Source organism: Mycteria americana, chromosome 6 (genome assembly GCF_035582795.1).
Source record: "Mycteria americana isolate JAX WOST 10 ecotype Jacksonville Zoo and Gardens chromosome 6, USCA_MyAme_1.0, whole genome shotgun sequence".
Classification (NCBI taxonomy): Eukaryota; Metazoa; Chordata; class Aves; order Ciconiiformes; family Ciconiidae; genus Mycteria; species Mycteria americana.
The window spans coordinates 64,452,118-64,467,401 of record NC_134370.1 but is presented as its reverse complement, the minus strand read 5'-3'; the positions used below and the strand labels follow the sequence as shown (position 1 = coordinate 64,467,401).

At 42.8% G+C, this 15,284-nt stretch overlaps 1 protein-coding gene across 5 annotated transcripts in view; it reads right to left on the bottom strand.

Moving 5' to 3' along the window:
- The window catches only part of MCTP2 (multiple C2 and transmembrane domain containing 2), a 127,388-nt gene that overhangs the window by 66,208 nt on the left and 45,896 nt on the right, over positions 1–15,284 (bottom strand). For 4 of the 5 annotated variants that reach the window (XM_075506271.1, XM_075506272.1, XM_075506270.1 and 1 more), the window contains 3 exons: positions 9,545–9,709; positions 7,581–7,711; positions 695–881 (listed from right to left, as the gene is read on the bottom strand). In XM_075506271.1, coding sequence (XP_075362386.1) covers positions 695–881; positions 7,581–7,711; positions 9,545–9,709 — 483 coding nt within the window. Of the gene's footprint in view, positions 1–694; positions 882–7,580; positions 7,712–9,544; positions 9,710–15,284 lie in introns of those variants that run through there. The other variant, XM_075506275.1, reaches the window with a different exon arrangement.

Genomic DNA, 15,284 nt, shown 5'->3' with positions numbered 1-15,284 from the left:
AGGTTCATGACTTCACACGCTACCCGCTCCTAAGGAAATTCTCCATTCACATAAGTTACACTTTAACTTTATGGTGGAGACTAAAAGGAGCCCTGCGTGTTTATGCAAGTCTCATCTGCCAATTAAAGCAGAAAATGGGACACAGGTAGGCTTGAAGCAGCAGCATGGGTCAGGAAGGCAGCACACTCAATCGGGAGTGAGGAATCTGTCCTCAAAAGCAACTTTGACTTGTGGTGTTCAAATTCCTCAGGTCTCAGTCTCGCAGCCCATTTTAGAGAGATACATGCTTATTTCTTCTTGCCAACTTTTGAGGACTGAGGTGTGGAAGCCATCATATGGCTTTATCTTCCAACATTTGAAAGTCCAGAACTTATCCTCCCCAAAGGAGGAAAGAAAGCTAAGTATACTATGATCTCTCCGTGATATTCAGTGCGTCTCATTCTCCGTGATAATCTCTTAATACAATTCAAGTTTGCAAAGAAAAGCATTAGTTTAAAACTCAACAAATACAAGCAGCCAAATTGCTTGGGCCTATCTGCCCTGCCAATCTCCTTGTCATTCTAAACATAATAACTACTCCGTGTAATAGTTTTCTCTCGTAGGAGACATGTTATTATGAGTGGACAATTTTTTTTGTCCTGCAATTTTGACTACTTTCATAACTAAAGGAGGAAAAAAAAAAATGCAAACTCACATAGCGCTGTGAAATCTGTTGCCTTTCACTGGGGTCTCCCAAAGGGCAGACACACAGATCGGAGATAGACACTCCTGTACACGGGGCAACAGCAATCAACATTAGCAGGGACCCCGGATGTTTTTCCAGAGGCAGCTCTAAGCAATTGGTCTGCTTCATCGGCAGGGCAGTAATGTCAACTTGGCACCTAGAACGACATTGCCAAGGGTTAATAAGAAAAAGGAGCTGGGGGAAAAAAAAAAAAATAAAGCAACATTTATATTGATTTCAGTAGCAAGCAGGCACCAAAACTTACCGCCTGTTCAGGATGGAAAGAATGCAAAAAAAGGCATCTCAAAATTAAACATGGGAAACCAATTAGCTAGTTTCTATTGCACTTACCGTCGGTTTTGCTTTCTGGTTCACCTACTGGTAAGCAGAGGTAAAAGGTTTGGGCTGCAAGTACAGTAGGAAAGCTTAACTCTGGCCTGCCTCACTTCCCCTCTAAAATCCCCTAGTGCTTTGTAATGGATTTGAAACACAATTTTATTTCACCTGGGGGAAAAGAAAAGGGGCAAACGCAAAATTTAAAACATTAGCCTAAAATAGATTAGTTTCTTTAAAGTCACATACTCCATTTTATGCTACATTATACTGTATGCCCCAATCTCTTTTACAAGCCTTACTAGAGCTACACTTTCAGAGTACTGTTATATTTCCCAAAGGGAAGGATTGTCTTAAAAGTTCCCCCCAACCCCTGCACATAATATGTATCATTAACCTGATACTTCCCCCAAAAAAAGAAAAATAAGGAGGAAAAAAAGAGAGACATTCATAAAGAGACAATAATAAAAGATGAGTATGGGCTGAGGCAGAGAGGGATCACTAGACGGCCAGTTATATGTGAAGGGAGCGGTTAAATGCAACAGAAAGCCTAATCACTCGGCTCGGCTAAATGCCTTCTATTTAGAAGTCCAGTAAATGGAGTGGAACTTTTTTGAACCTCCGTGGGGTTTGGCTTTTAAGAACAGGCTGAACAAAAGTTCCAGATGAAAAAGGAGAAAAAAAAAAAAATTAAGGAAGGAGAAGCTTTGTTGCCACAGTGCAAGGGGAGTCACATTTCTCAAAGGGATGGCGAGCGGATGATGGAGAGCGAGAGCTTTTGCTCCGCTTAATGCCTGCCGACAAGTTTTTATTTAAACTAAACTTGTTAAGGTGTTGTCTTAATAGGCTAAAATTCCACAGGGTTTCCCCAGGTGGGTTTCTTCTGGGTAAATGGTGCATGTAGTGTTCCTGATTGATCCCATTCCAGTAGTAGAGCTGGAGCGGTTTATACCCATCTGCTATAAATTGCATGCTTTCCACTTCTTAACAGCCTATTCTCTGCGAATGCTAAGGGGGGTGAAAAAAAAAAAATCCCAAAACATTTCAGCCTGCAAACCCAACAAACTATGTTATGAAGTAAAAGTCATTGCTCTGATGAGTTTGTAAGTCATCCAGTAGCTCCGTGCATTAAAACACAGCTCTTTGTGTAAGCTTCTTCTGACCAGAATCAATGGGGATGACTTTGCCTTAATGTGCTCTTTGCTATTCACCACACTGAATGTACAACAGGTTGCAAGTTTACTCTTATTAACTGCTTTCAAGTGCTTTGAAAGAGAAAGAAAATAAGCCAGGAAGAGTACCAACAGTTTGGCGCGTAGGCTGCCTCTCAACACAATTTCCAAGTGTGAGAGGTTGCGTTTAAAGCTCATTGCTATGCCTAGACTCTTCAGAAAGATATGACAAGAGAAGATACAGCAGAAAGGAAAACAAAACCACCACAAAAAAGGCAAGCATTTGAGAAAAAGCCCTTATCACTTCCACACTGGAGGTCAACATCACCTTGGCTGCATTAACACAGTCACTTCTCAGACCGCAGCAGTTTTACTGATACTTTAGGTATCAGTGCAAAAGGGGGAAGGTATCGTTATCTTGGGCTTTGTTTGTTTTTTTGTTTTTAACGGATGAAGAAACTGAAGCAAGGAGAGGGGAAACCTCAGGGTCACCCAGCTGGTCTGTGGTTCAGCTGGCAATACAGGCCACATCTCCCACCTCAGCATTTCATATACCAGCCACTCAACACAGTCCACAACTGGGAAAAGCTGCATTTGCTTTTTTATGTTAAGAACTTTCCACGGGGTAAGAGAGAAAAGACAACTCCTTCAGACAGCAGTGCATCTCCCACCAATAGATAACCTCAGAAATCTCTGGTATCTCAAAGGCAAAGTTAAATAGAATTCTCGCTTGTTTTGGCAAATTGGAATTGTTTCTCTTATTAAAAGAATTTGATTAGCCAAAGGTCAAACAAAAGATCGAGTGTAAGGGCGTGGGGGTAGGAGGGATGCACATGTGGAGGGGAAAGCAGCAGGAGGTGGAATATAAGCATTTCTTCCTCAAATCATGTCTGATTTCCGTGCAAACTAACTTCCTTAAAACATCTGTGTTCACTCAAGGTGATGGTATGCCTCTGTATTTTCTTTTGAGGAACTGAAAAGAAAATCCACATTTGCACTTGCGAATGGCAAAAGGCTTAAGAAAAAAAAGCCAATCTGTTTCATTTAGGTTATACAACATAATTGATCAGACTGCAAAGAATGCAGCTTGGTAAAACAATTAGACATTCAATTTACCATATAAATTCAGCAGTTTCCACACAAACACTTCTACGCTATTAAAACGAGTCTAATGATTTCCAAACTACCTCCCCCATCCTCCTGAAACTCTTGCCTTTCCTTCTTTCTCAGCTTTCTATCTGCAAGACCTTATTACAGATAAGTATTTCACAGGAAAGTGGTAAGAGACTACGGCGATGGGCACAGAATAAAACTAATGGAGGCAATCCACCTCTGCTCAAAAGTTGCCTGATGTGAATGCAAAGGGCAAAACTCTCAGATTACTTGTATTTTAGGTGATGCAAATAATCTCCTGAGTTACATTCTCAACAGAGTAATCCTACCTCAGAATAGGATAGCTCTGCTCGTTGTCATCTTTTGCTACATTACATATTAAATTCAGGTATAATCTTTCACACACATGGCTATATGCATGATCTATAGGGGATACAGTTCTGTATGTTAAGAGTGCATTGTGCACTCAAACGTATCACTTTTTTTTTAACCACAATTAATTAAATGCTTTCCTTCCTCCTCCTGATCAATATTTAGGTCTACACCTCTATACTGACCTCTAGTCCCGTAGAGAATTACACCACAGCTTTAGTTTTCATTTAAGACTGTTCTTTTGACTTACAGCCCTCATCTTGAGCTGCCAAACTTTTTTTTTTTCCCCTTTTTTTATTCATTTTTCAGGGAAATATTACTTGAGAACACTACATAGTAAATTTGGGGTTAAATTGTTTAACTTTATCAGGAAATCAAATGTTAAAATTTCAGTAAAAGGTGCTGGGCTTAGCCTCTTACCAGTGATTATGGTGTTGTATTTTATTACTCAATCCACAGTTCATCAAATTACGATAACTATCCTTAAATATATATAAATACATATGAAAAAAGCTGCACAAAACATTGCCATTTTTCCCCCTGCAGAATTCTTGAAAGCCCTTCAGGAAAGAGGTCAGAATCATTATCACAGTATACAGTAAGATGCATCTATGATTAATATTTGGAAAGGAATTTCAAATGCCACAGGTCTCAGGGAGACAATTAATAAGGTCTTATTCTGACTTATTCTACAGATAAGTTTTGGTTGTCTGATTCTTCCTATAGCTTGGTGAAATTTAAATGAAAGGTTTGGACGCAGCCATAGTAGATTTTACTGCTCCAACCCAACAGCATGGCCTTTAAAATAAGGATTGTTTCTTGTTGCAAAGACAGTGTTTCCTGGAGGCATTCATCATAAAGATATTGGATGCACTCCAAACTCATCGCTCATGGCCTTAAGTCTAGCAGTTTTTGTAAAACCTCTTTCTTGAGGTAAATATGTGAAGAAAAAACACCCAACATTTTGCAGCATCTCTTTTTCAAAATATATCCCTTAATGCAGAAACAGTCTCTAACAACTTGGCATAAACAATTTAACTCTGCCTGGACAAATTCTGCACACGTTAACACCTTTGTTTATTAATATACATTAACATCATCTCCTGTTTATAGCATGCCTCTTATCCCAAAGGACACAGAAGCACTCAATAAATGTTACTCACAGTTCTGTGCAGACTAAATAGAAGGATTATTTCATCCAGCACCAAAACCAGCCACCCCTCAGTGCTGGACCCTGGCAGCTGAACCACTCTATGCTGCAGTATTTTAAGCAAGGAAAAGAAACTGGATCCAGCTGAAAATCTAAGGACAACGCAGGTAGGCTGAATGTAATAATTTAGCTTGCGATGCGCACTGACAGTGAGGGTTCATCTCGTGATAGGAGAAGGGGCACATGAAATCGCACCAAATGTTTCTTCACTAATTCGGAAGCAGACAGAGGCCCCAGGTGTTAGTGTTTAGTACCAGAGGTCCAACACATTTCTTATCCTACATGTTCCATAGTCTCCACAGACGCTTCAGGTCCTATTTCAAGAACAATATTTTACCTTGAAACCAAATTATGCCTGGGAGAAGAGCCATGTTCCAGGGGCTTAAGGCATCCATCCTACATGAAATCCTGGGTCTAAAGGAATTAACAGAAGTCTTTATTCCACAAAAGTTCAGCAGTCTGGAGTATCAGACATGACTCCACCTTGTGCATCTCCTCAACTTCATTTAAATATTTAAAAAATTACATATATATTTAAGGGTCTAATCAACATGGTTCAACCTACGCGGCCCTGAGGGAGCATAATGAATCCTAACTCTATTCACAAATTGACCACAGAATTATTAATTAAGATCCAACAGATTTTGCCTTTTCCTTAAAACCATGCAAATTACTAGAGGGCAGTTGGGTTGTACTGCTGTGTAATGACCTAATATAACCCACATTTTACCAAAGAATCTTTCTTACAATGATGTTGTGAAATCCAGAAATCTCAAAACTCAACTTGGAAGTCATGGGGACGATAAACATGGCACCTCATAACGCTGTTTTGTCTACAGAATCCTCTTCCAGATTAGACTGCACTTGAACCCTTCACAAAATATTATTTATCAGGTGTCAAAAGTTTCTACACTGTACAAACAAGGCTTGGTATTACACATTTGGTGTTTACCTATTTTTGCAATTGCTCTTTAAAATCTAGTATAATTTTTTCCTGGTTTGATGCTAGACAATTTGCTGTGCTTAAGGTAACAATAGTAATATTTTCTCTCCACATAGACAGCAAAAATAACTTGAAGGTAAATCTAACACATGCAGGCTTTCCAAGTGCTGAAATCTTTAATAATATAATAGGCATTTTGCTGATAATTTTTTTCCATACTGAACACCACCTGCCAGAAACCAGTAGGAAAAAAAAAAAAGTGGGGGGAAAAACCTAAGGAAGAATTGCTCCAGCATCAGGGAGACTGAACAGAGGCAAGCTGCAAAGACTGCTACATTTCTTAACTCTAAGCTGAATATCAGAAGTAATGAAAGTAACTGTGAGAATGGAAGGAACAGATTCATCTTCAGCCACTTCTCCATGTGATGAGCAATAGCATTCAGCCAGAAAGCATTTCCTGCTCTGCAAAACCACAAACATTTGTAGAGCCAAAGGGCATTGTTCTTTTCAGTGAATAGTTTCAAACTATTTGAATGCTTGCAGAGAACGTTCTTACGAGTTACTGTTATTTAGTCAGCAAGTTGTGAAACCCTCGCCAGGTGAGAACAGCAAACAACTGCAGACAGGATCCCTGCCCCTAAGAATTTAGAGGTTGTGGCACTGATCCTGCAAGCAGATAAGCACGGGCAGACCCAAGAGGGGCTCCAGTAAATTAAAGGGTCCTTGGTGCTGCTGCATGTAGGCAACCGAGCAGACGCAGTTTGGGGAGATGGGTCTAGATGACGATGCTGCAAGCCAAAAGAAGGAAGAAGATCGTTACTACTAGGAAACCAAGACTGTACTAATACTGTACAAAATAAGATGGAGTTAGAGTGGAAGGGAAAGAGCAGGACATAAGAGTAGGAACCCTATTCTATTCCCATTAAAAAATTAAAATAAAAGGTTGACTGCTATCCCACAAAAAGTCTCGTCTGCTAACGTGCCGTAAGATCATTACTTGAGAATTTGAAGCTATAACGGAATAATGCAGTGGGACGAAATCCAGTGTTGGTCAGGAGATGGGTAAATCACCTGTGAGGCTGCCGCTGAAAATGATGCTTTAAACAACATGAGCTTGTGCAATAGCATGGGGCACCAAACCCACAGAGGTCAGTCCTTTGTGGCAATGGGGAAGGGCTGCAAATAAAGCAAACCCAGGCAACAGGACCTATATGTAAACAAGGCTACAAGAACACGCCACCAAGGCGCAAACAGAGAAAAGGGACACCAGTGCCACTCTCAAAAGGAGCACAAAGATCCCTGAGCTGCTGCCAGCCTGAAGCAGCGAATCAGCCCTGCAGAGCACAAGGGGTCTGGAGCAATATCACCATGCAAATGCGGACAAATACTGCCTGCTCGCTGCCACCAGCTCTCCCAGAAACGGCTGCCACTGAGCTCCCACGGCGTTTTGGATTTTACAGTCAGCACGTGCGGAGTCAGTTTGGGTGTCTCCACATTCAAGTCGCGATTAATCAGTTACCCAGTAATAGGTTTTAATAAACATACTCTTACAGAGGCATCTGGACACGACTGGAATACGGAGAGAAACATACGGTATGATGCTGGCAATGAAAATAAATTGATCAATTTAAAAAAAAAAAAAAAACAAACCACCACATCATCTTTTGTACTTACCCTCCCAAAAAAAACCCCACAAAAACCAAAACAACTTACGTTCCCAAAAGCTCCTCATGCTTTTTGTTATCCTTTCTCCGGACCTCAATGTCCAACATATCCTTCCTGTCAGAGAAGTAGTGAAAATCAAACTGTTCCCTCCATTGAGGATTTGCACTCTTACACAGTGTCTAGAAAACATGCAGTTATAGTATTTACTTTTCTTAAACGGTACTTATTTCCACAGTAAAGCACATATCAATTCTTCTACAAGAACAAGGCCAGATGTTAGGGCATCAAGTACTAAGGTCATTACAACCAAAGCTCCCCAGCCCATCATGCAGAGCGTCATCTTTCTTAAAAAAATCTCTTTCCTCTCTCCCAATAACAATAAATATGCAAGCGTGACGTGAATGAATGGATGGAGAAATTCTGAAATGCAAGGTGGATCCACCAGCTCCACTTTCAGTGGACCGTGGTTGTCACTCAACCTCGCACACTGGAAGAAATCAAGAATAAACCTTTTGAGGACAACCACCTGAAAACAGGTTTGAATGAATTCAGGAACCCAAACCAGTATTTTTTACCCTTCTGTGTTAAGATATAGACAAAGAAGGAGCAGCCTTGAAATTATTAATATCCAGTTAATTTGATATCTGTAAATTGTCCCTCTGAGTTCAGTGAGATTGTTCGTGTGTTCAGGTTACTCTGAGTATTCGCCGGATCGGGACTTAAATCACTTGCAATTCATATCACACTACACTACCCACCATCAATATCAGCACGGCCACTGAGAGAACAGGAGATAGGATTAGCTGGACCATGACTGAGATTTCTCCCACTTTGTCTGCTTTTCTAGACCGTGAGAGATGATACTTCATAAGTTGAATAAACTCCAGGAAAGAAAGTGAAGTATTGCCAATTTGAAGTCTTTTTAGGGTGTAAAGGTAGCAGTCCCCAACTTTTGCTGGACCCCGGACAGAAATACTAAGCAATTAACTCACTGCAGACAACGTTGCACTTGACTCCCCATTCTAAACCTTTTAATTTTCTGTGACTGCAAACAGTGCAGTCTTGCAGATTCATGACAGACTACGGACCATTAAAGAGAAACATAAAAAGGGATCTTAACGGGAATAACTTATATCTATTCTAAAATAACTAACCCATTTGTTATTTTTCAAAGCTGCTTTTCTAAATAAAAACATTATATCATGACCTTGGTTTGAGGTCCGATGTGGGGGACAGAGTGCAGGTTTCAGATGTGCCTACATCTGAACGTTATGTTCTGTGAACTTGCTCCGTACATTTTGTACAGGAAGGGGTTTGTTTCCTCCTCCTCCTCCTCCTCCCTCCGCACTTCCAGTTCATGACATGCTTTCTCTTGCTTTCTCAACAGAATATTATTTTAATTATAGCCCCTCTCCTTATTAGACTTCGGAGATGAAACGTATATATTTGGGAACCCCGTGCCTTTCTTAGATTCCCATGAAACGGTACTGGATACAAGTAAACACAGCCTAGAAGAATAAAAATTCAAATCAAAACCATGGAACATTCTGTGTGTTTGGGGGGGGAGGGGGGGAGGTTCTGCTACATGTAACATATTTTTCAAGAAAGGTGCTTTAAAAAAAAAAAAATTCCCCTGCACTGGGAACCATTTCAGGTCTGCTTTTCCAGCATACCTAACCTTGCAAACCTGACTTCTGTATTGGCAGAGAACAAAACACGTGTGATGCACGTAGCTTTATTTCATTTCATATTAGTGTCAAACATCCATCAATATGAGGAGTATGTTAAATGCACAAAAACAGATACACACAATGCTCCTAACTTCCTATTTCCATATTGGCATGTAAAACATATTAGTAAAATGTTAATGTGCCTGATCTGGCCTCCTGGTTTTGATCTCACTTATATAAAAGAGATTCAAGAATAGTTCCATCTGAGTTAGCAACACCGGTAAGAGAAACACCAAGTATCGTATTGGCTTCAGCAAACTTAGGGAAATCCTTAATACTTACTTTACTCTTGTATCTTTGATCTCCCAGTTTGAGGAGAATAAAAATCTCTGCCAAGCCCCCTCCGGGGATGTTCTTCCCCTCCAAGAGCGTGATGGTGACCAGCCCGTTCCACAACTGGTTCTTGCGCAACGAGTCGGAGAGTCGCACGCTCCGCAAGAAACTCGACTGAAAAGCAAGTCAGTGACATGAAACATTTATGCAGCCAAGCCCACATTTTTATGCTCAAACTGACTGCGATATGAAAGCGCCAGAAGTGAGAGAGGTACCACGATCCCCTAGGAGTAAGGAGGAATGGAGGGCAGAAAGCGTGCTATGGATTTTCTGCCCGTCCGGTACTATGGCTGGCCCCGTGAAGGGACGATGCTCAGCATCAGAGCAAAATTGGCAGGGTTAGCTTAAACCACCGGAGAAGCTGACTTCAGCTAACCTGGCTGAGCTTTGGCAAGAGCAGACCTTGAGTGCTGAGAGCAATCTGTCACCTTGGCTCAGGGAAAGACACGGGAGAGGGACAGGGAGGAGAGGCGGAAGAGGGGAGAAACTAAAGTAAACGCTTGAATGTCTGAAGCTACTTCCATAAAACGCGGGTCTGTCCTTTCTGGGGAGACAGCCCACAACCATAAAGCCTATGGCCAGGTGAAAGGCTGAGCACGCATCTTCCATCTCCTCAATCACTCAACCGCCCGTCGTCCGCGTTAGCTCTTCGCCTGCTGCCTTTGCAGCTCCTGCTTCCAGAAACCAAGCTCACGAATCAAAAATACTGATGCCTGCTGAAAAAACACTGACACCACCGGGCTCTTTATCTGGAGTTATGGTTACCTGGTAGCCACATTTGTTACCTTCGCAGCTTCATCCCACATAGCACGGCTGCGCTAACAGTTTGCTAACTGGCAATATTTTATTGGACAGAGGATGATTAAATAGGCCTTTATTTGGGGGGAGTGAGCTGGAAACATTAAAACTCAAGGCTATACTTTTCTTCCCGCAGTAAAAATCCTGCCATATTTTATTCTCGTGAAGCAACTTTTAACTCGCCACACTTCAGAGCTTCAATCATGTCATATACAGGTGGGAGCAAGACGGAGGAGAAGATTTCACAAGTCACTTTAAAACAGGACGTGTTAGCTTTAAAAGCAAGTAAGAAATGTTGTTGCTAAATAAAACGATTGCAAAAGCACCTGATGTCTGAAGATTACTTTTTATGGATCAATTACCCAGCAACAAAATTCTTAAATCACGGGTGGTGAACTCACAAATTTTTAACTCGCTTTTTACTGGTTAAAATACCCAACTCTTTGAATCCCACAAGCATATTAATATACTTCTATTTAAACACCCCATTTGGCTTTCCTGGCACACTGATTAAAAATTCCTACCTTTAAAAAGAAAACGAGATTTTGATTCATAAATCCAGCTGCAATGTAATTTCTTTTTTATTTTATTTTTTTTTTAAAAAGTTCGTCTTTTAGGCCAAAAAGCTAAAGCACGACTGTTCCCATGGACATACTTCAAAGTCCCGGCAGATATATTCCTCCCTAAACACTGAACTATTTCAAAATCCTTTTTATAAAAAAGGGAGTAATGTCCACAAGGGATCAAAGGGCATTCTACAGTCTGGCAATCGCCTTAGAAAAATGGCAGTGCTTCCATGAAATATGCCCTAAAATAATTTTGCAGCTTGGTATGTCCTAATTTCGAATTGGATGTTTATCTTGGAAAGGCTTCTATCTAACTTGTCCATAAAACAGCTCCACTTAGCTCTATGAGCCCTGTGAAAATGGAATCCAAAGCTGGCTATTAAAGGGGCCTGGAGATTGCTTCCATATGGCGTAACAGCATGGGAGTGGAGGGCTAAGGCCTACAGCAGGCGCTGCTTGGCTTGAGCTCCCCATCTATCCATGGACACTCGTTGCATTACACCATAACATCTGGATTATTGCTTGTAATGTCCCTGGGAAATATCCACTTCCCATCAAAGCCTTTATCTATCTCGGTTGTACTTTGAACATTTTAGTATTTAACATAGTCATGTTTGATGTGATGTACTTGCTGCTTCAGGACCAAGGATTTTCCCTCCCCCCCCCCTCCTTCCTCAGAGGAGGAAGAGGTATTTGATGTTAGTTCACACACAAAAAAAAGCAGACAAAGTTTATTATCCGCATTACAATTTCTTTTAAAAACAAAGCATCCCGTTCTCTTCAAAGCTTCCAGGCTGAACACGAAAGACAGTTGTTATCACTCAGTTTTCAAATCAAATTTGGATTCTTTTCATTTTTTAACCAGGCCAGTATTTTAGGGAGTCACTCAGCATTGAGGGTCTTCCTACCCGAATTCTGTAGCATACACAACCCCATCCTTTTAGCCACTGACTTGACAGTTCAAAGGACTGTTGGGAGGTACCCAAACCAGCCCAGATCCCACGCGGTTCCGGGAAAAATCAGCGCCTGCAGCTCCGTATTACTAGAGCACATTGTAATGCATCAACTCCGACCTTCCAAAACAGGTGGCCCCTAGCAGATGGCCTTGTGCACCCCCTTTCTGGATAGCTGCGCAGCTGCGAAATCGCTCGGTGCTCACCTCAGAAGAGGGGTATGGTGGTCTCCAGCTAACAGCATCTGGCTACTTTCTGGACAAGATCTAGCATCACTTTAGAGCATCCCACTGGACAGAGAAGCCAAGATGTTTGCAACTGGTTTAGGGCACAGTGCTGATCTGCAGCACCTCGACACAGGCTCGATGTCTGCAGTCTGCTTCCCACCTCCCCCAAGCCAGCTCTGCCACCACCACAAGCCTCTCTCCAAACGGAGCAGCACGGAGTCCGGGACGGCTGCTTGCCTCGTGCCCCTGCAAGACAGCCCGTCATGTTGGGAATGCTTTGGATTTCCTGGACATGCCCAGGTCGTTCCCACAGCGTGTGTTCAGCAGGTCCGGCATGTCTCCTGTGCCTCGTATCGTCTACGCGTGCACCAAAGACCGGCTCTGTGCATGCTCTGTGGCCACCTCTCCAGCCTCCCCGGGTACTTGGCAGGCTGTTCCTCTGACCACCCTGATGGAAATCCCAGCCAAACAGGCAGTGTCTCAGATTCCACTCATAGTTTCTAGAAGGAAGCATGTCTGGGGAAACCCAGATGTGTGGTAGACCCACAGACCTGGATCATCAATGAGTCAACTTTAGTGTTGCCTGGGGAAGTCTGCACTACGGAAAATGCCTCCCAGGTGACAAGAAAATGCTATTGCGTTATTTATTTTAAAAGTCTTACCTCCTCTCTGATACTCCGCGCCTACTCATTTCCAACTGATTTACACAGAGTTAATTGGTTAAACTGCACAGCCTCCCTCTGAGCTGGCAAAACTTTTACAGAGCAGAGCACAGAGAAGCGCGCTCATCAGTCCCACAAAGCTACTCAGGGGCCAAACAAGCACGGAGAAAACCCACCCCAAACACTACACTAACCTGCCTTCACAATGAGACACCAGAAAAGTCACAGCCCCTCTCTACGCTGGCCAGAAAAGGAGGACATAACTGCTCCGTCAGTGACAATTTTAAAGTGGTTTTCTCTTTCCAGCTCTTCCCTTTCCCTGTTACCTCCCAGGCTACGGACGCCTCCGCACTTGGGTGCTTCAGCTCCTCCTGCTGCTGAACCCGAGCTCTTTCCAGCTGTGCTCCCAGCCTGGATGCCAGGTCCTTCAGACCTCTCCCGCTATATTTTCCTGTAAACTCTCTGCAGTCAGCCAGCTCACACTCTGGCTACATCCCAGACCAAAGTAAAGGTGCCTTGCAGAGGTACAGAAAAGTTGGCTGAAGCTAGGATCAGGCTATAGGGCTGGAAATTAGGAAACATATGCTTTATGATGGAAGCTGGCACATGTCCCGAGCACAAGACATTGGACAAGTTTGCTTATTCTTTCCTGCCCCCCCATTACTTCTGAAATCAAGATAGCCTTGAGACCAGAGTTTGAGGGGTTGTCTCCAGATAGAGCTCTGCTTTTGGCTGGGCTCTGGGTGCAAATAACCAGTGATACCATAAAGGTCACCTTTATGAGCAGATCACCGCTGTAAAATGGATAACAACTTGAACAAAAAGCATCCCTCAAACAAGCCAGCCAGAAAGAAAATAATAAGCACGAGAATATCCAGATAGCTTTACTCTCAAAAAACAAACTAGATGTTCTTAAAGTCTAAGAGCCCATGTTTACTGCAGATTTAGGAACTGTGTAACATCAGGTAAGTAATGAGTAACCTTTTCCGAAGCAAAAGTATGGCCTGGTCATAGAGCAGGACCGTGCCACGTGAGGAACAGAAGATGGTTCTTATTCCTCCTGCTTAGAAAGAACATTTCCCCAGAACACATCCCACGTCTCTGAACAGAAAAATTAAAGATCAGTGCTCACAATACCATTTTCAGAATCTGGTTTCTGATTTTAAAATGAATATAAAAGCTTCACACAACAACTTCCAAGTTTTTGTTACTTTCTGGTTCTGGTTTAAAGAAGAAAGCGGGACAAGAATGAGCAGGTGGGCCATATTCTGCCTTCACAGAAGCAAATACAGGAGATGAGCAAGAATGCCAGAGCTTTGGAGGGGAAAGAACCGGCTCATTGACCCAGCTTCACAAAATCCTTTGGGAACTCAAGTCTCCCTGCTAACACCATTTGTATATAATCTCCCTCTATAGGCACCCAGCAAATCCCTTCTGGTGCATCAGGGCTGCTTTCAAATCTGTCTCTTTTCCTGACACACACATACATGCCCCAAGTTCAAACTTGTTTTTGAAGCAATAAAGATATGCAGAAAAATTGTACATTTAAATGACACGGCGAGGTGGCCAAGTGTGAAGCGAACCCATCTCTCACATCTTTCATTTAAAAGGATGAGACAGGACAACAGAAAGCCTGCTGCAATCCCTGCGAAGAGGTCAACGTCAAAACTGGGCCACGTAATTTGCCATTTGAGAAAACAACAACACGCAAATAGGACGACTCTTTGGACCTCTCCTCATTAGGCAGGGAAACCATTTTGCAGAGGCAGCCTGCCCCTGGGAAAGCGGAGAGGGCAGCGAGAAAGGCAAGTGAACCGACACGAGATTGCCACCACGGTGCATGACCCTGTGGCAAGCAAGTCCCTCCGCTCCACGAGACGCTCGGAGAGCGTTGCTGCCCACGGGGTATTGTGGGAGAAAGCCAAATACAATGAGGCAGGCAAAAATGAAACCTAACAGCCCACGCAGGAAAAAAAAAAAAAGGAGAGTGAGGGATTTTCCCCTGCGATGAGACGCCAAGGAGCGCTTGGGTCCAGTCAGCCTTTCAGCCAATTTATTCAATCAGCTTAGGCTATCAAGGTGGCAATTGCGTCGCTTTTGTTTCGGGACTGAACTGCTGCGGGTCAATCCACCCCAAGCAAACCTGCTTATTTGCTTCATAGATGTTCCACACTTAAAGTTTAGTCAGCTGTACAAATGCTGGAAATAGCGCACAGGGCACTCGGGGTGAGACTCAAGCCACCTGAGACAAACAAGGCTACTGAGCATCAGCGTGTCGGGCTCCAGCAGAGATCGCCACCAACTCCCTCTGCACCCCAGATAGCCCCAGAAAGAAAAACAGAAAAGAGGGGAGAGCTTGCCAATACACAGATATGAGTGCATATATTAACACTGCTTAATAGTATCCTCTTCCCTTTGCAATGCCACCCTCCATGAGAAAAAGAAGCAAGCTGCACTCTTGGAGACAGCTCCCACAGAGGACA